We start from the raw sequence: 22,373 nt of genomic DNA on the forward strand, positions 1-22,373 counted from the left end.
TCTGGCACCTGTTTAGTATTCAGATATCCTAATTAAAATTACCATATGTCGTTGAGTTATTCATGTTGAACCTATTAATCTTCTTCCTATTGAAAAACCCCTACCATTGCAATGTCTGCTGTATCCGTGAGTTGCAGTTCTACATCAGCAGGAGGGAAGCAGGCACATTTGATAATTGCAGTTCTCCCCCGGGTGAGGTGTCCTTGCAGCCCCCATGTGAGGTGTAAGCCCCTCTCCTCCCTCATTAGGGCAGGGTGGCATCAGTCAGAATGGCTCAGACAGGGAGGAGATGGGCTTGGAGTCTGTTCTATATCGGCTGAAACATTGAGTCTGTGGAGACCAGTGCTGAGGCTGAAACACACACAGAGATTGCTGAGCTGATCTGCTTCCTTCCTCCAGTTACATAACGACCCCCCAATCCTTGCACCTGCCTCTCCCCCTGTCCCTCCCCATTCTGCTCCTTATTCCCAGCTCATGTGGCCAAAGTAGACTTCTCCTCCTTTCACTCTTCCTTTCTCCCTCTATTCTGCACATTTCCCTTCTTTTCCTTTTCTGCTACTCCTCCCTTTTTTTATTCCTCCGAAGGGGAGCAGGAGACTAACCCTGTGGATTATCACCATTATCTATTTTTAATATTAGTCCTTTTTTTTTCCCTTTAAACAACCATTTATTCCTGAACTCGACAGCAGCCCCATCCTCAAACAATGTCTTGCTGTCCAGGAAAGAAGCTGCACAGAACGTGGAAATGAGTAAGTAATGCTCCTTCTCAACTGTGTCAGGGTAATGCTGCTGCTGCAACTGTCATCTGTGAGTCCTGACGGCCAGCGGGGGAGAAGGCAAGGGATGCAGCACCCAGGGAACTGTCTTATATATATTATTAGTCCTATCCTTGGGATTTCTGCTGTGCATTATATAGACAGCCTAGCATTTGAGACACTGGAATCCCCCTTGGCTTTCATGCACCGGAGAGTTTTGCAAATTATTACTTCCCCCCATCTGTCATTTTATTATTCTGAAAGGAAATTGTGGGGGAAACAGGGGAGGTGACAATAGATGGGAATATAGTGCAAAACTGTAAATATTTCAGTGCCTGACAATTAAGCATGGGCATAGGAATCTACAGGTTTGGTAACACAGGACGAGATCTGGTCAAGTCCGGACTTGGAGAATAGGGGACCCTGACAATATCGGAAAGCTCAGGACCTTCTCTAAGGGTCTCTGGATCCAGGGAGCTGCATTTTAGCACCAGTGTATATACAGGTATGTGACCAGTTATCCAGAATGCTCGGGACCTGGGGTTTTCCGGATAACGGATCTTTCCGTAATTTGTATCTTCATTCCTTAAGTCGACTAGAAAATCATGGAAGCATTAAATAAACCCAATAGGCCGGTTTTGCTTCCAATAAGGATCAATTATATCTTAGTTTGGATCAAATAGAAGGTACTGTTTTATTATTACAAAGAAAAAGGATTTTTTTAAAAAAAACTTTGAATTATTTGGATAAAATGGAGTCTATGGGAGATGCCCTTTCCGTAATACGAATTAATACCTAATTAACACCCTGTTGCATTTTATGCAATGGGTTTCCCCCCAAGACAATGAAGCAGCATATCCACCCCTCCATTTATGAGTGAGGCTGGTAACCATCTGCAGCGCAATACGAAATGCTAAAATATGCCTTTGCCTGTTAACAAAGTGACGGAGCAGAGGTGGGAATTACCATTTATTGATCCGATCAGCTCTTTACTGATGAGTGCAGAGTCTATAGCAGAGGTGCTTCTTGGAGATCCCCAAGCGCCACTTTAAATACACAGTTGGAGGAGGTTTGAGTTCAGCTTTTATCGAGGAAATGTTCACACTTAATATTTGGAGAAAACACCACAATTGATGCAGTTCTCATAGTGTGACTTTATAACTCCCATCATCACAAGTCCATGCCATACACCGGTCAGGAGCAACGTTCAAGGTGTGAATGAATTACCTCTCCCAGGATGGCAGTTGGGAAAAGTTGGGCATTTTAGGGGAGAGGAAGGGTGCTGGATGGGTATTGCTGCTTTAAAATGAATTCATATTATGGGTGATATGACATTATAACATCAATTATCCAGTATGTTTGGGACCAGAGGCAACAGGGAAATCAGCCAAAAAATAATGATTGGAAATTGGACCTCGTAGCTATAATATTTCATTGGTCACGGTTATAAATTCTTGGTTGAGAGTGTCCTGGTTATTATTGGAAAGTTCCCATCCTTTACATTCTAAGCCTAAGTTATTCTGAACATAAAGGATGATTTTTTAACTTGTACTGGGTCACTTGCCCTTAAAGGAACAGTAACACCAAGAAATAAAAGCATTTTAAAGTATATATATATATATATATATATATATATATATATATATATATATATATATATATATATATATATATATATATAAATAATGTACTGCTGTGCTGCATTGGTAAAAGTTCTGTGATTTCTTTAGAAACACTACTATAGTTTATATAAACATGCTGCTGTGTAGCCATGGGGGCAGCCATTCAAGCACAGGATACACAGTAGATAACAGATAAGTACTACTATAGTTTATATAAACAAGCTGCTGTGTAGCCATGGGGGCAGCCATTCAAGCACAGGATACACAGTAGATAACACATAAGTACTACTATAGTTTATATAAACAAGCTGCTGTGTAGCCATGGGGGCAGTCATTCAAGCACAGGATACACAGTAGATAACAGATAAGTACTATTATAGTTTATATAAACAAGCTGCTGTGTAGCCATGGGGACAGCCATTCAAGCACAGAATACACAGTAGATAACAGATAAGTACTACTATAGTTTATATAAACAAGCTGCTGTGTAGCCATGGGGGCAGTCATTCAAGCACAGGATACACAGTAGATAACAGATAAGTACTACTAAAGTTTATATAAACAAGCTGCTGTGAAGCCATGGGGGCAGCCATTCAAGCACAGGATACACAGTAGATAACAGATAAGTACTACTATAGTTTATATAAACAAGCAGCTGTGTAGCCATGGGGGCAGCCATTCAAGCACAGGATACACATTAGATAACAGATAAGTACTACTGTAGTTTATATAAACAAGCTGCTGTGTAGCCATGGGGGCAGCCATTCAAGCACAGGATACACAGTAGATAACAGATAAGTACTACTATAGTTTATATAAACAAGCTGCTGTGTAGCCATGGGGGCACCCTTTCAAGCACAGGATACACAGTAGATAACAGATAAGTACTACTATAGTTTATGTAAACAAGCTGCTGTGTAGCCATGGGGGCAGCCATTCAAGCACAGGATACATAGTAGATGACAGATAAGTACTACTATAGTTTATGTAAACAAGCTGCTGTGTTGCCATGGGGGCAGCCATTCAAGCACAGGATATACAGTAGATAACATAAGTACTACTATAGTTTATATAAACAAGCTGCTGTGTAGCCATGGGGGCAGCCATTCAAGCACAGGATACATAGTCGATGACAGATAAGTACTACTATAGTTTATGTAAACAAGCTGCTGTGTAGCCATGGGGGCAGCCATTCAAGCACAGGATACACAGTAGATAACAGATAGGTACTACTATAGTTTATGTAAACAAGCTGTTGTGTAGCCATGGGGGCAGCCATTCAAGCACAGGATACATAGTAGATGACAGATAAGTACTACTATAGTTTATGTAAACAAGCTGCTGTGTAGCCATGGGGGCAGCCATTCAAGCACAGGATATACAGTAGATAACAGATAAGTACTACTATAGTTTATATAAACAAGCTGCTGTGTAGCCATGGGGGCAGCCATTCAAGCACAGGATACATAGTAGATGACAGATAAGTACTACTATAGTTTATATAAACAAGCTGCTGTGTAGCCATGGGGGCAGCCATTCAAGCACAGGATACACAGTAGATAACAGATAGGTACTACTATAGTTTATGTAAACAAGCTGTTGTGTAGCCATGGGGGCAGCCATTCAAGCACAGGATACATAGTAGATGACAGATAAGTACTACTATAGTTTATGTAAACAAGCTGCTGTGTAGCCATGGGGGCAGCCATTCAAGCACAGGATACACAGTAGATAACAGATAAGTACTACTATAGTTTATGTAAACAAGCTGCTGTGTAGCCATGGGGGCAGCCATTCAAGCACAGGATATACAGTAGATAACAGATAAGTACTACTATAGTTTATATAAACAAGCTGCTGTGTAGCCATGGGGGCAGCCATTCAAGCACAGGATACATAGTAGATGACAGATAAGTACCACTATAGTTTATGTAAACAAGCTGCTGTGTAGCCATGGGGGCAGCCATTCAAGCACAGGATACACAGTAGATAACAGATAAGTACTACTATAGTTTATATAAACAAGCTGCTGTGTAGCCATGGGGGCAGCCGTTTAAGCACAGGATACACAGTAGATAACAGATAGGTACTACTATAGTTTATGTAAACAAGCTGTTGTGTAGCCACGGGGGCAACCATTCAAGCAGAAAAAAAGGAGAAAAGGCACAGAGAAAACAGATAAGCTCTGTAATAGCAAATAATGGGATTCTACAGCGTGCATCGGCTATGCAACCTGTACCTCAAATGGCTGCCCCCATGGCTACACAGCAGCTTGTTTTTTTTAAACTTTGTAATCTGCCTGAAGTAAACACACCAGGTATACCAGTGCAGGGAAACAGTAATTTCACTTCAAAACACTTTAATTTTGTTGATGTTACTGTTCCTTAAAATTGTCTATGGAAATCTGAAAGCCAATGTTCCTACTTAGCAGATTGAATGAGGAGGTGGATCAGTAACTGTGCATCACTCTATGAATAGATTGTATTGTTTGTGTAGACCAATATTTGCCAATTACTGTGCTTTGTTTTTGAATATAAAACAAAGAACTAGTGTAATTGTTGTGGCATCCCTATTGGACTAGGCACTTGAGGTTCAGCCAATATAATGCTATGGCTAGTCTTTAGTCTGACCCACTCTTGCCTACAAACTAGCCTACATCTTATATGGTTATAGATGGTGACTTACATCCCTATCCTTAACCCAGCAGTCCAAGGGTAGGATCGAGAAGGGTCCAACACAAATTTAGTTCTGAAGAAAGAAAGTTTCGCACAAACTACGCAGTAACATATTTGCACAAAGATTCCTTTATCTAAGCAAACCTATGACAATACTTAAACCATATTTGTAAATTTTCAAAACATTTGGGAGATGTGATTTTATCTAGCGTGGTGCTCTGAATTTTGAACACCTATAAAAATAATCTACTGTTTGTATAAATATTCATTTCTACAAGGCACGTTCTTTAAAAAAAAACTAGTCTTCTGCAAGTGTCCTTTGGGTTCTAGGAGATAAATCTTGAAGGTCTTCAAAATGCTCTAAGCACTGATTAACAAGCCCAAGCGGCATCAATCATAGCCATGTGCAAAAAAGTTTGGGTTGGTGGCAAACAAAGTTAGTAGTGTTGCTCAGTTTGATGTGCCCAGGGCTCTATCTTCAAGGAGTTTCTATGTCGATCCTGGATCTGAGTTGGTTTCCTGCGGGTGCTCTGGGTTCCTGCCAAATTCCAAAGACAAACTGGTAAATCAGTTTGATAACCCTAGTGTCTATGATAGGGAAACTAAATTGTAAATTCTACCAGGACAGGGACTGATGTTCTTTGCTCACTGGTGCTTCCTAAATTGAGCATCTATATGACAATTAGGGGATGCCTACGTACCTTCCCCTGCCTGCCACTCATGAGTGCTGCTGAATGCAGTGCTGTATTCATGTGGATAATGAGGGTCTCTGTACTTCATTTTGGAGTGTAGATATTCTAGGTCAGTGATCCCCAACCAGTAGCTCGTGAGTAACATGTTGCTCCCCAACCCCTTGGATGTTGCTCCCAGTGGCCTCAAAGCAGGAGCTTATTTTTGAATTCCAGGCTTGGAGGCAAGTTTTGGTTGCATAAAAACCAGATGTACTGCCAAACAGAGACTCATGTAAGCTGCCAGTCCACATAGGGGCTGCCAATAGCCAATCACAGCCCTTATTTGGCAGTGCACCCCCAGGATCTTATGCTTGTGTTGCTCCCCAACTCTTTTTACATCTGAATGTTGCTCACGGGTGAAAAAGGTTGGGGACCCCTGCTCTAGGTGCAGAGCAATGCAATAAACATGGTGGGTTGCACCCATTTTTTACACGTTGCACCTTGCCCTGGATGTAGTAAATGACCCATGCATTAAACCTTATTTGCTTATCTCTAAATACCAGGGATGCTACAGTTTTGCAAGCCTATACAATCATCGTTCTGATTATACAGGGGTAAAAAACTCAGTGTTCTCTGTATCCATCTTTATCTGTAGCTTCTTTTGAGTTTAGGCAAATCGTTTCTTCACTCTCAATCTGCAAGCTATACAGAACAAGAATGCCAGAGACCTTGAACATCTCTTTTTATGATTCCATAAATATCATTTCCAGATTTAATTTGCAATATATTTATATTATGATGCTCAGAGAGACCCACATAAGGAACACAATATTTAATGAAATGAATCCTGTAGAGCCCATACATTGAGAATGCTGTTTCTTGAATGGAGTTCGTACAAAGCATTTAAGATTTATTTTGCAGTTCTATTGACTCGTGATGTTACAGTCTGTCTAGCAACAGGTGTACGTGAAGAGGCAATTCAGCATATTCAGGAACCATTAGGAACGTGTTTTCTGATCTGGGCATCTGGCAGGCAGATATGTTGTCCCTTAATAAGGTGTTGGGAGAAGAGTTCAAGCAGAGTCACAGCTGGATGACGGTATGGGTTAAGCTGAGACATTATAAAGTCCCACTGATGCTTATTCAGTTAGCACTGAATTTCCCCCTCTGTAATAGAATTTCCCTACCGTGACAATACTGCTTTCCTCAGCTATTGTTGTGTGGGAAATAGACGGCAGAATAATATAAAGCAGTGTAATTACACTTGTCCTGGGATTCAGATCACTTGGTCAGCATAAACCTGATTAATGAATCCTGAAGATGTTAAGATGTAACTAGGCTCCTGAGTATCAGTAGAGGCATATTGGGATTATTATCAGGATAATTTGAACATTTTGGCAGATGTGTACGAAGTGATTGTGATTTGGATATGAACTGAATGTAAATCAGGGCATCATGGTGGCACAAAGTTCGTTTTGTTGCTTGGTAGGATCTTGGTTTGATTGTGCCCAGGGCACTATCTGTAAGGAGTCTGTATGTTCACCCTGTGTCTGAGTGGGTTTCCTGTGGGTGTTCTGGGTTCCTGCCAAAGTCCATAATGGTAAATCAGTTAGTTGATAATGAAAATAACTGTAGTGTCCATAATGATGTCTATCTGCCAGGGCAGGGACTGATGGCCTTTGCTCACTTGAACATCTAAATGAAGCCTACAAACTTTCCCTGCCTCTCATGAGTGCAACTGAATGCAGGCAGTGTTGTATTCATGTGGATAATTAGTGCTTCATCTTGGAGTAGAATTGTAATGCCTCTACGTGCAGGGCAGTCCAAGAAACATGGTGGGTTGTGCCCATTTTTTGCACCTTTCAACCCTTTCTTTAAAGGAGAAGGAAAGTCATCTTGCACTTGGGGCTGCCAAAGGTTAGGCACCCCCAAGTGATTGTAGTTACTTACCTGAAACCCTGGGCCGGTGCTCCTATCATCAGAAAACTGCACCGGCCCGGGGTTATACCAGTGAGTACCCTGGAGCGATCCTTTTCCGTCTTCCTCTTTCTTCGCGTGGCTGTGCATGCGCAGTAGAACAAGAAGCCGTACTTTAACTAAAAAGTCGGCTATTTTGTTTAACTGCGAATGCTTTTGCCTCAGGAAATTTGAAGCAAGTAGAAGCCGGAAGAGATTCGCTCCATGGTGCTCACTGGTACTTAATGGAGTGTAGAATAATATTCTTCCTGTTTTGATTAACAAGAAATGTGTGATAGAGACAGATATCTTGAATTTAGATCTAGAAGATGTCTATGTGTGTGCTTTGTGTATTGGTATTTAAAATGTTATTACATAATCCAGTTGAGAGACAACACGGACCTATGAAGCCTATATGGAACTATGGTTCAAAAAAGACACCAAGAACCTGTTAAAATTAGTCTTAATAAAAGAAAATAAATGTAGCCCCACGACTCAAGTGTGGACCATAAAAATAGGCCTAAATACAATGCTGTGTTTAAATGAACAGAAATGATTGGAACGAAATGCCTGCAGCAAAAGGACCAGATTAATTAATTACAGTTTCTGCTTATGGCATCAGATCTTATCATATTCACATTCATGCCGGCCAAATGTTTTCCCTGAAAACCGAATAAAAAAAAAAGAGAACACAGGGAAACATCAGGTTAGCGAGCAGGAAAATACCATTTGTCGAGAGAAAAACAAGTTGTTGTGGAGGAAAGAATAATTGTAGAAGCTTGTATCCTTGATGTATGTTTCCAGGAATCGCTTCCATCCATCACTCTAAACACATCGCCTGTTTGGGACTATTGCAACACGGAGCTCCATACTCATTGGGTCTGAAAAAGATGTTTGTCCATCAGGTTCTAAGTAAGTTAAAAATCCTTTTGTTGGAAGAGAAGGCAAGGAAAGTCATATGTAACATAATGTATTGTACAACAAAGTGAGACTCAAGTCTTAAAGCTAAAAGCCCTTGGAATTATGAAGCTATTCCTGACTCTACTTGATAATCCTAAATTGTTCACTGCGCACTGCCTGCCTACAGACTTCCATTTAACCTTCCTAGGCCCTCCCAGTGTCATATTCCCATTACAAGTAGCCTGCTAGTGGTATTGCCTAGTGACTGTATAAACCTATTTGGGTTGAATAAAAGACAAAAGGCCATTAAGTTCAACCTTTCCAAGTAAAACCCAGTGTATTTACACATACATATACAGACCTATAAAGCCAAAATGTTGACTTTGCATAAAATCAATCTGTTGGACCAAGATAAGACCTGTGAATGTTGACTTCCTTCAACACATGAATATCTGGAACATCAGGTGTTTCCTTTTTAAGTCAAGTTAATGTAACCTCCTTAGTTATCCCTCGTGTGATATTTTTCATCATGTTTGTAAAATGTATATATAGGCCTTCAAACTTACCATTCTCCATTGTCTCATCCTTATTGGCTTTATTAAACCGTTTTATCCCATTTCTAGTCTAGTTCTAGTGAAAGTGTCCACTGATGATGACTATTGATGTAACATCAAAGTATTCTTACCACAATTTTCTTTAATTAGTAGGTCTTGAGCAATTCAGTTAGATCTTCTACTTATTGTCTTTTGTTGTGTTTTTTTTGCATATTTCCCAAATGGGATCAGGGGATGGAAACTGGGGGCTGACACCATTGCCCCTTTTTTATGATTCTATTTTCCTTTTTTACATGAGATGTTTAGATCTTATTTATGTATGTGCAGTTATTGTATCTGTCTTCTGGAAACCCACAAGGGAATCATTATAAATTCTTTATTTTGACTGATTCCATTTTTTCTCTTTAATAATTAGGCAATGCCATGTACTTGCTGCTAACTAATCCAGCAGCAATCCATCTTAATGACAAATGACTGTAATTGGTATTTTGGGGGTGGGTGTTTAAATGCTATAAATTTAAGTCACAGTGCTTCTAATTATATAAATTCAACTTATCTAGAAATATCAGTCTATTTGGATAATTGTCCAATAGGATCAGCAAAACTTCCTTTGACTTCTATGGGACCTCAACTGTTTTTATTTGGAGAAATTTTGTATAAGAGTTTTTTGTGGTTTTTACACTTGATAAATTTCCAATATTTAGAGTTTTAGGAAAATAAAAAACAGACATTTTTAGAGAAAAAATACTATCTGTAAAAAAAAAGGAATCCACATGATAGTAAATAGGCCCCTTAAGGTCCCACAAAGGGTGGGGATGACTACATGCACCCCTCACATCCTTCATTAATACAATGCTTAGAGACCTATGGCAATTCATTTAGTCTGGGAGGTAAGATGTAAAATGCACAAAAATGTTGGATTGCCCCTTTTTTTGCACTTTGCACCTTGTCTTCTAAGTGCAAATGACTCCTACTCCCTGCTGTAAAGCAAGACAACACTAGACCAGATAATATTCTGATCGTTCTTGTATTATTTTCCCCAAAAATGGCCTACTATACAATATTTCATATTATTTATTCATTGTTTAACCTGATGACAGTATCCCTTTAATATGACAATTCTGTTTGATATATAATTATGTTTTAGTGGCCCAATAATAACAATAATAACAAACATAAAATTTACTATTCTTGGTGTTTTTTTTTTTTTTTTAGTGGCAGCACCAGATTTACTGGATCCCAAATCAGCAACACAGAACTCAAAGCCAAGATTGTCCTTCTCTGCAAAGCCGGCCGTGGTGTCCACCAGGGACAACAGGGAGATAACAGTTAATGTAATGAAATGGAAAACAGTATCCACCGTTTTTCTGGTAGTGGTTCTCTATCTCATAATAGGCGCCACTGTGTTCAAAGCTCTGGAGCAGCCACATGAAAGCGCACAGAGAACCACCATCATAATTCAAAAGAATAATTTCATCTTAAATCACTCGTGTGTCAATGTCACGGAACTGGATGAACTCATTCAGGTAACTTCAGGGAGAACCACCTCCTTCTAATTTCTGTTTTTGAAAGTTTTTGAATTCTGTTTATTTTTTCCCTAATGTGGACATTATGGAACATAATTTTTCACCGACTTACAGTGTCTTGCCATATAGTTACATAGTTACTATGTAAGACACTGTAAGTCAGTGAAAAATGATGTTCCATAATGTCCACATTAGGGAAAAAATAAAATAAACAGAATTCTCACCCTGGTTATGGTACCAATCCTTACCAATCCTTACCCAGTAATGCAATTAAATGATTCAATAGCAGGTATTCTATAAGAACACAATGTGCAGTCTGTGATGGTCTACCAGTCCTTATATATACATATTGTATTTAGATTATGTCAGCAAATTTTTTGCAAGATGTAGGAAGAAGTAGAACACTCTGTATCATAGCTTATTTTCATGAATGTTCTTAATGTTCTCTTCATCTTTTGCCTTCAATCCAGTATCAGTGGGAGCATGGTAGCCCTGTCCGTACTACCTGTCATACATGCTACCTAGCTTGAGCATCTGAATGAAATGTAAATTAGGGGGCAGGATGGTATAGGTCTATGTGCCTTTCTCCACCCACCCCCATGAATACAGTGCTGCTGAATGCAGCCAGGGCTGTATTCATTGGGGTAATGCAGGTCTCTGTGCTCTGTTTTGAAGTGCAAAGCTTAAATAAATAGCGGACTGTGTCTATTTTGTGCACTTTATGCCCTGCTTTGCATTAAAGGGTGGCTGTACACTGAGGACAAGACTTTTTAATAGCAAACGAAAGTTTAAATCACTGGGGGGGATGCCAAATTGTTAGACATCCTCCAGTAATTAAAATCCCTTACCTGATACCCAGACTGTTGTTCCTGTTTACTAAAAACTGCACTGGCACAGAGTATTTCTGCAAAAGATCTTTGTCATCATATTCTTTGGATTCTCCCATCTTCTTTTTATTCTGGTTCAGGCAGATGCATGTGCATTTTTGGGGGGTTTAATCAGAACCTTTAAATAATTAAGTTGATTTTGAGTTCAGATGAGGTTAGTATCCATTTCAGCAAATCTCATCAAAAACCCATAATAACTGAGGCAGTTCCTAAATGATATCTCATTCGATAAGCAATAATCTACTCAAACAACAGGCAAAATTGAAATGATTTTTTATCCAGTGTTCCTAGATTCGTTTTTCTTTCCCAAGAAAAAAATCCTTTGTTACAGGGATATATATTAAGGGGTTGCCAGGGGCCGACTCTCAATTTAAAAGGGTAATAACTGAATTTATCATGTGAATCAAGTGATAATTAGTCCCCGGACACAGTTAAAGCGCTGACAGATATTTGACTTATTTCAATATGTTTAGGGAGGGAATGCACAGTCAGTTGCAAGTAAAGGTCTGGCACTTTATTTAAGTGTTAATAATACCCTAGGGTTCTACCTTGACAACACCAGCATGTGACACAGTGAAATAGCATAACACCAGTGCTTAGCATCTCCATACTATCCCATTCACAAGTTTGCCTTGAACAACAGCCATTCTGTCAGATTATTATGGTTCTCCCTAGATGTTTGTGCATCTAGACAATTAGGCTCCACTGTGTTCCACCAGGGATTGTAGTTCTAGAAATCATTTTTTGATTTGAGCTGAGGTTGCTCTGTTTAACTGCCTGAGAATAAGAGTTCATGACATAATGGAAATCATTGTTGTTCGGAAAATATGTCGACATTTTGCACCAGATTTTAAAAAATATGCTTACAAATTGGCGTAGCAAGCAGGATTAAACTGGCACCACATTGAGTGCCTATAGGTGCCTTGTCAAAGCTAGTGTTAGTTACTGAGAATCCTTGTGCCTTAGTTTGCTGCACTGGCACCTTGGTAGGATAATTAAATGTGCATTCGGTGGGTGCAATTCTGCACCTAGCACTGCACCATATACCATTAAATGAACTCTATGACCTATTACTATTTCTCTCCTTATAGTTTTCAGAGAATTCTGGTTATAAGTCAGCTCCTTCAACCCAATTTTTTTTCTGTTACATTGAACTGATGCTCTGAACCCCAAATTGTATTATAAAGTAATTGCCCCAGGTGAAACCTGTTATCTTATAAGAGCATATGTAGGTTATAGACTTGCAGTCTGAAGTTTGAAATACCCAACTGGTGGAGAATTGAATTCTGCACCTAGCACTGCACCTTATGCTATTAAATGAGTTCTATGACCTATTACTATTTCTCTCCATATAGTTTTCAGAGAATTTCTGGTTTTAAATCAGCTCCTTCAACCCAATTTGCCTGTTATCTTATAAGAGCATATGTAGGTTATAGACTTACAGTCTGAAGTTTGAAATACCCAACTGGTGGAGAGCATAGTTGAGTTGTCTGCTTGGGTTGAGGAAGAACACTAATGATGCCTTTAATTTCTCATAAAGCACAATGAAAATAACTGGATGAATCCACATGGTTTGGCTGTATTATATAGCTATAGCTAAATCTTTCATGCCTTTTTTTGCCGCTGTGCATCAATAAAACCTGACAAACCTCTTTCACAAGCAAAATGGCTTATTTGTCTGCATAATTGGCAAGTCTATAGTGGCCGAGCCTTAGTAAATTGTTTTTGCATTGAATTTCAGAATGAGGTTTTTAAACTCAGTTTGATTGATGGGCTGATTTAAAAAGTAAACATTCAAGCTTCAAAGATTAGAAACACACCAAGTACTGGGCCTGTTAAATCAAAGTAGGAGCACAGACTATAGAGAGATAAGGGGAGGATGAAATAGGGAATGAAAGATAATTGGGTTTTGAGAAAAATGTTTGGATTGAAGGTTTAGGAAAAGTGATTAGTATGTCAATAAATAAACAATGTGAAAGAGAGAGATAAAATAAATTCACTGATTATATTGCATCAGATATTAGTGGTTTGTAGTCAATCCTGCAACTAACATTTCAGGGTTACTTTCAGGTTTGGGCAGCTGAGGAAGGGAATAAAGCAAAACCTTGGTTGAAAATCCCTGATTAACCCAAGGCTTTGGCTTGTTGTATATGTATTTATAATGTATATACCTGCAACCGGTCACCTGAACAGCAAAGTGCTACATGACTCCCTGCCTGGACCTGGGGATTATACTATCCAAATGATTACCATTTAAATTCACTTATTATCATATGCTGCCACTTCACTAGGCTATAGCTGTATGCCCCGAGCTTTTATTTTAAAAGTCAGTAACGGAAAAACTATTCGCAATGCGAAAAGTTATGCCTTTGTGCGATCAAATTTAGCTTTGTGCAAAATTAATATAGCGTTTGCGAACCCGGAAACTGTTTAGCGACCACTTCCGACAGTGTAAGAGAGTTTGCGAATTTTATAGTTTGCGCCATTGCGCAGTAAATGTAAAAAAACTTCTTATTGAAAAAGATGTTGGGGCTCATTTATAAACTTTGTGTAGGGCAGATTGGTTTGCGCAGTGAATATATTTGTCCTGCACATGGTGCAATGTCGAATGTCTATAAGAGCTTTTTAAATATGGCAAAAATTGCAAATTGCAAATATTTTGTGAACAGAGAAAATATTCGCAAAACAGAACAAAATTGCGAATTTATGTAACTGTAAACTCTATTTTCGCGCACAACAACCTCGCACTCACGCAAACAGCTGTCTCAACCATTTGCAAATAAATATGTGCTGTGCGAACTTTATAAATGACCTCCGTTATGTTTGCTCCAAAAGATTGCAACACCTTCCAGAATATTACATTGCCAGATGTGAATTTTTATTCTTATTGGTGCAAAATTGTTTTGCGACTTTTATTACATTGCTCCCATATATCAGAAACATCATTTATTTTATACATGAGAACACAGCAGATTTGGAAAGTTCTGTCTCCTGAATGTGCCAATACCAAATATACAGTATATAGTCTATGGAGATTTATCACTCGTATAAGTCAAAAAATCCAAGCAGTACACTACTAAATTTCCAAAGCACCACTCCACAAAACTGCATACTTCTGATTTCAAGGCCAAACATTCCACTAACATTAGGTTTACTGCACATTATTGGAAGGAACAAACCCATACAACACATACCTTTCCGATCAGTGCCACTGGTAACAAGCTATAAACTGCAGGATCTGGACAGCACTTTACTAGGAAATTAGATTATTTGTGCAAATCACTGTACTACTCCTCTCTGCACTGCCCATCCCAACGTTTTCAATAGTATGAGTTAACATGAATAAATTAATGAAACTGCTCTGCTTAAAGAGAAGGATTCTAGGTACTGAAGGCATTGCATTGCAGTTCTAGGTTGTGATAGGCGAATACATTCGGCTGGCGCAAATTCGTGGAGAATTTCTGCTTTTCACTGCCGGTGAATAAATTCACAAAACTGCGCCGGTGAAACTGTCGTGCATCAACACTATTTGGATGGCCATTGACTTTAATGTGGGCGTCAAAATTGACATGGGCGTCAAAATTCGCGTTATACTAATTTTTTGGGACAAATTCGCCCATCACTGATACAGATATCAAATCTGTTATCCAGAAACCCGTTATCCAGAAATTACGGAAAGGCAGTCTCCCATAGACTCAATTTTATTTAAATAATCCACATTTGAAAATAAATATCCTTTGTTCTCTGTAATAATAAAACAGTAGCTTGTACTTGATCCCAACTAAGATATAATTAATCCTTATTGGAAGCAAAACCAGCCTATTGGGTTTATTGAAGGTTTAAATGATTTTTCTAGTAGACTTAAGGTATGAAGATCCAAATTACAGAAAACTCAGGGGTTCCGTGAATTCTGGATAACAGGTCCCAGACCTGTGCAATTCAAAGCAGGAGCCATCCTAGAAATGAATGTGACGTATATAGATTACAGATACAGGGTCAATTAATGTGGAGACTAGAGAACATTTTGGATATTCATTGAGTCAATCACAATACAAGATTCCAAAGGAGATTTCTCTTGAGTTCATCCCATTTCTTTGACCAACAAAGCCAAAATTGCAAAGAGAGAGAGAGAGAGAGAGATAGATGTCTATAGGAGATTTAAAGAAATGTTCTCACAAGCGCTTAGATGAGACCACAAACACAGTTTTGTCAAGGAAGGTTACATATATTGAGCCTTTTAGACATTAGAAGAAATTAGCTTGATTTTGCTTTACCAAGTCTCCAAGCCTTACTAAAGTACATTTCAACTAATGACCAGTAACCGTATGTTCACGCTCTACTTTTAATTGCCTCACTGAATTCCATTTCTGTAGCTTACAATAATTTCCAAGGCCACGTACATAATCTTTTCTCGCTGCTACAGAATAGAATATTGTAAAGAAAGAGAAAAGGTCTGAATTTAAAGGAATTGTTCAGTGTAAAAAAAAAAAACTGGGTAAATAGATAAGCTGTGTGAAATAAAACATGTTTTCAAGTTAGTTAGCCGAAAATGTATAAAGGCTGGAATGACAGGATGTGTAACATAATAGCCAGAACACTACTTCCTGCTTTGCAGATCTGTAACCTGTTACCAGTCAGTAACCAATCAGCGATATTAAGGGAAGCCACATGGGACATAACTGTTCAGTTATTTTGCTTTTGAATCTGATGCTTGGGATCAAAAGCAAACTAACTGTGTAGTTATGTCCCATGTGGCCCCCTTCAAGTCACTGATTAACTAACAAGTTAAAGAGCATCAAGGAGGAGGTTAGAGGTTTGATGTCTCTACAAAGTCACTGCAAAGACCTGGTTTTGTCCTGTTGGGAACTGTCCATGTCAGTAGCCTGGGGTGTTGGGCATGTTAATTAATCCCCCTACTCCTTAGACACGAGGGTTATAGGGGTATATTTATCAAAGCGTGAAGTTAGAAATCTCCACAGTAGTGATGGGCGAATAAATTAGCCAGCGAAAATCCGGCAACGGCATAAAATGGAAAAGGCACGCGTCGGAAAAGTCGCTCGTGTCAAAACTGTCACGCGTCAATGTTATTCGGATGGCCATTGACTTTTTACGCTGGCATCAAAATTTATGCGGGCGTCAAAATTCAAGTTCACGGGAAATTCACGTATTTTTCGGCAAAACAGGAAAAATTTGCCCATTACTACTCCAAAGTCCTCAGAGTGAAATACCGCCTCTCTCCATTCATTTTTATGAGATTTTTAAAGGTGTATTTTTCAAATGGAGAACTTTCACTATCACCCTTTGATAAATACGCCTTTAAAAACCCCATAGAAATGAATGGAGAGAGGTGGTATTTCACTGTGGACTGTGGAGATCTCTAACGTCACTCTTTGATTAATATAATGTTAGCTCTACAGAAGAGGCACCCATTGCGCCTCAATATCTGTTTGCAGCACTGAATATACTTAATAATGATACATATATACAAGCTACAACAATAATATATAAAACGATAAAAAAAATACAGTATGAGGATGATAGTGGAAAATAGTCATCAGAATTTGCAATCTTACCATTATTTACGTTACAGATTACTTGGAGGGAAAGTGTAATTTTTCTTTGTGGCACCATCCTCCTAGAAATAAATCTTCCCTTCCGTTTTGGGATTTTGCCTTTACCCAAGTTCTGCTGGTAATGATATGAGTTTGTTTATTCTACCTGTATACATTTGTGCTCCCAACTATATCACTTTGGAAAATGTACAGATACAGACCAAATAATGTAGATTAAAAACAAACCTTTTGCAGAGAAACGTAGATGGTCAATAAATTCAGTTGGATCCAGTGAGAGGGCCAAGAATTGCCAATATCAGGATGAAGGGTAGCCAATAGTCTGGGTTTTACAGAGACAACCCGGTTTCCAGAATTTTCCAAATTAGGAAAAACAGGCAGGACTCCCATAGATTGACATGTCAATCACCATGTCACAGACCCCCCTCCATTACACCATCACCCTGCCCCGCGACATCACAACCACGCCCCATGTGACATCACCTGCCACCTCCCATTTTGCTTTTCGAACAGGGAAAGATGGTGATGATCTGGGAGACATAAATCCAAGCAGATTCTGAATTAGAACAATACCAATGGCTCATCTACTTTAAATTATTTTATGATACATTATGATACACTACACACCACAGCTGCCATAATCAATACTTATTATTATTATTATTATTATTAATAATAATAATAATAATAATAAAACCATCAGTATAGGTATTCCCTTGCAGGAGCAGCCCTCTATGCTATCTCCTCAGCTCTCTTGATGCCATAAACTTTATATAATCTCTGTAATCATTCTTTATTTTCCCCCAACCTGATCTGTAACCAGACTTTCATGCAGGTACAACATGCAAAACACAACATTGTTTCAGTGGACAAACAGCCTTTTCCTATAGGAAGCAGTTGTTTAATTAAAAAAATCTTTTCCTTAGCTGTCATCAATGATAATATCTATTTTGAGGAAATCCCTTTTAAAGAATAGTTTGTCAAAATTATGACAGAGCTGCAGAAATTGGCACTTTTTCAGCCAAAGGTCCCTGACTGACCCGAGAAGAGTCTATGCATTATGGTTTCTAGACAACTTTCTCTCTCACATAAAGGAGATACCGTATATACTCGAGTATACGCCAACCCGAGTATAAGCCGAGGTACCTAATTTTACCTACAAAAACTGGGAAAACTTATTGACTCTGGTATAAGCCTAGACACAACTACAGCCCCGTCTCCCAGCAGCGCACATTCTGCAAAGCGACCCCCCCCAGCGATCAACCGGACTTCTTTGCAAAGTTGATGGTGACAGAGAATTGCCAAACGGATTACTGTGTGCATTGTCCCACTGTCCCACTACCATGTGCAGAGGGTGCTGTTTGATATTGCCATCACTGTTAATCTTTCGTATAACCAACAGAGGGCGCTGTGTGATATTGCAGTCACTATTATTCTTTCATATAACCAACAGAGGGTGCTGTGTGATATTGCAGTCACTGTTATTCTTTCATATAACCAACAGAGGGTGCTGTGTGATATTGCAGTCACTGTCAATCTTTCATATAACCAACAGAGGGCACTGTGTGATATTGCAGTCACTGTTATTCTTCCATATAACCAACAGATGGCGCTGTGTGATATTGCAGTCACTGTTATTCTTTCATATAACCAACAGAGGGTGCTGTGTGATATTGCAGTCACTGTTATTCTTTCATATAACCAACAGAGGGCACACTGTTATTCTTTCATATAACCAACAGAGGGCACTGTGTGATATTGCAGTCACTGTTATTCTTTAATATAACCAACAGTGGGCGCACTGTTATTCTTTCATACAACCAACAGATGGCGCTGTGTGATATTGCAGTCACTGTTATTCTTTCATACAACCAACAGATGGCGCTGTGTGATATTGCAGTCACTGTTATTCTTTCATATAACCAACAGAGGGCGCACTGTTATTCTTTCATACAACCAACAGATGGCGCTGTGTGATATTGCAGTCACTGTTATTCTTTTATATAACCAACAGATGGCGCTGTGTGATATTGCAGTCACTGTTATTCTTCCATATAACCAACAGATGGCGCTGTGTGATATTGCAGTCACTGTTATTCTTTCATACAACCAACAGATGGCGCTGTGTGATATTGCAGTCACTGTTATTCTTTCATATAACCAACAGATGGCGCTGTGTGATATTGCAGTCACTGTTATTCTTTCATACAACCAACAGAGGGCGCATTGTTATTCTTTCATATAACTAACAGAGGGCATTGTGGGATATTGCAGTCTCTCCCCAAGTGTACTGTTGGTATAGGAATGATTAAAAGTGACTGCAATCTCGGGTCGGGTACCGCTGACCCAAGTATAAGCCGAGGTAGACTTTTTCAGCACATTTTGGATGCTGAAAAACTCGGGTATATACGGTACACTTTATTTATTTAAAGGAAGATATGTTCCAATAAATACATCATATATATTTTACAGGGACTCATAAGCACTGAGCACTTCTTTTGTTCCCAATCCAGAATTACCCAGGGTCCGACACACAGACCAGCTAAAATGTGTAGAGCAAGGAGGGTCAGATCTTTCCGGGCAATACAATGAAACAATGGTTTATTGAACAAATAAGTATTTTCTTTGTGCACTTAATTACTGGGGTGATAGATCCAGTAATATTTGTACAACATTCATTAATGTTTAATCTCACCAAAGTTGTAGCCTCAGTGCACTTGGATATTCAATGATGCTTCGAAAGAAGGTTCTACCCTTAGTCATATGAGCAACTGAAAGGGGTATTTGATTTGTGAATAATACAGATGAACACAGTGTTTGTACCAAAAGATTGAGCTGACACAGGTTGTATAATTTACAGGAGACAAGTTTTATTGTGGACATGAGCCCTCCCACACTGAAGTACCTATGCTGGTGGGAATACTAACCTCAGTACTTCTCCTTGGCAGAACACAGGACTTTTCTTGCTCACTAGTCCTGACTACTGTAAACCCTTGACATGTACTATAACATAATGTTACCCTGGTCTCACTAAGTGATGATAACCATAGGCTCCAACCTCTTCTCCTTGAATACTGAGGCCTACCTCTATTGCAGGTCTTCTGGGAGATCCATCTCCTGTCATGGTGGAATCAAGTGACAAGCACATGTTCTCTCCCCTTTAATACACTAGAGAACCAGGAAATGATGTAACACCCCAGGACCAATGGGGAATACTTCCCCCTCCCCAAAGGACATAGGTTACTAACAAGGGACAGTGGAAACGTTAACACTATGGGTCCTTTACAGAATCTGGAACTGGAGTGCCCTTATACAGCCAGTAATATGCTTGTGCTCTGTTCCCCTGTTCTATTTGTTGCCTAGGGGTGGTGGAGCAAATAACTTTTTGATTTTATAACTTTTCCAAGTCCCTGGAGATAATAGACTCACTACCTATATATTATACAGCCCATAAACTACTTCTCCTATCTGCCTAACACGCTCCATTGTTGACTTTCATGGCATATTCATAATAAAAGAAATCACCAGCTGAATCCAATCCTGCTGTTTGAGTAATGCAATGTTCTCGGCGAATATCTTTACAATCTCTGCTTTTCTACAATGTAATTCTGCTGCTGATGGTCTTATTTCTTTCTATTCTACACCGATCACCTTTCTGTGGATCCTTTAACAACTGCCCCCACTCTTACAGTTAAGATATAGCAAAAATGCTATCTGCTGTGCTTTACGTTTTTGCAGTTTATTGTTGGGATTTAAAAACCCAGAGAATTATCCTGGTAATAAAACAATTGTATACCTGCAGGGTTTGATTCTATATTAACTACAGGGTTATTTATAGAGAGACTATATTGACCAATTATGGCTTTGGAAGACCGTGAGTATTTTTTTGATTTGGCTTGTTACACTTACTAGTAACACTGAGGTACTAGATAATTAATTCAATAGTTACTAAATCCAAGCAACTATGATACCAGTTTGAGAAATCTTTGGCCACTTGAAGAGTCAGTTTCACATTAGAATTTATGGGTAAGGTTAAATATGAATGGCTGTCCCATTCAATAACATTATAGCCAATTCCTTGCTTTATACTTATATAAACTGTCTCTTGAGTCCAATAAATTATAGTGAAAAGATGTAGGTATAAAGTGTTTCTTGACGCCTCTTGATTACACCCCTTGATGCCATAGGGAAGGCTAAAACAATAATGTTGAGGTGGGTAAGAAAAGACGTGCTTTTAAGGCTTTCAAGTTAACTAGGACAGCCTAATCATTTATAAGATACAAGGAGGCCAATAAATCATGCAAAGAAGCTATAAGGCAAGCTTAAATTGATATAGAAAAGGATATTGCAGCACGCAATTAAAAAAATCTAAAATCCAAAAATCCATTAAATTACTATAAATATGTTAATAGTAAAAAAATGAAGCAGGAAGGGGTGGGACCCTTACTATCAGAGGGGGGGTCAGCTGGTTGATGAAAACAAAATAAAAGCGCAGATTCTGAACTCATATTTTTCATCTGTCTACACAAATGAGGAACCAGTAAATGAAGGTTTCCTTCTTAATAGTCCCAATTCTAGTAATACAACTAATGATGCATGGTTCACACATGAGGAAATTCAAAAGAGACTAGAACATGTTAAGATTAACAAAGGTCCGGGGCTAGGTGGTATTCATCCCAGAGTACTTAGCGAGCTTAGCTCTGTGATTGCCAAACCTCTTTACTTAATTTTTCAAGATTCATTGAGATCTGGCATAGTGCAGAGAGACTGGCAAATTGCTAATGTGGTGCCTCTATTCAAAACTATAGGCCAGTTAGTCTGACATCTGTGGTAGGAAAGCTTTTTGAAGGGTTAATAAAGGATAAGATACTGGACTTCATAGCAAATCATAATACTATGAGTTTATGCCAGCATGGTTTTATGCGTAATAGATCTTGCCAGACTAACTTAATTTCTTTTTAGGAGAAGGTAAGTAGAAACCTCGATTCTGGGATGGCAGTGGATGTGATTTACTTAGACTTTGCTAAAGCATTTGATACAGTGCCACACAAAAGGTTACTGGTTAAATTATGGAATGTTGGCCCGGAACATAGTATTTGTATCTGGATAGAGAACTGGCTAAAAGATAGATTACAAAGAGTGGTGGTAAATGGAACATTTTCTAATTGGACCAGTGTTGTTAGTGGAGTACCGCAGGGCTCTGTACTAGGTCCCTTGCTTTTTCAACTTGTTTATTAATGACCTGGAGGTGGGCATT

At 38.9% G+C, this 22,373-nt stretch overlaps 1 protein-coding gene across 2 annotated transcripts in view; it reads left to right on the plus strand.

The window, feature by feature from the left end:
• Nucleotides 1-293: 293 nt before the first annotated feature.
• The window catches only part of kcnk2.L (potassium channel, two pore domain subfamily K, member 2 L homeolog), a 74,951-nt gene continuing 52,871 nt past the window's right edge, over nt 294-22,373 (plus strand). The window contains exons 1-2 of one of the 2 annotated variants that reach the window (XM_018262591.2): nt 294-749; nt 10,349-10,659. In XM_018262591.2, the coding sequence (XP_018118080.1) occupies nt 746-749; nt 10,349-10,659 (315 nt within the window). In that variant the 5' untranslated portion in view covers nt 294-745. Of the gene's footprint in view, nt 750-1,177; nt 1,261-10,348; nt 10,660-22,373 lie in introns of those variants that run through there. The other variant, XM_041562541.1, reaches the window with a different exon arrangement.

This window comes from Xenopus laevis, chromosome 5L, assembly GCF_017654675.1.
Source record: "Xenopus laevis strain J_2021 chromosome 5L, Xenopus_laevis_v10.1, whole genome shotgun sequence".
Lineage (NCBI taxonomy): Eukaryota > Metazoa > Chordata > Amphibia > Anura > Pipidae > Xenopus > Xenopus laevis.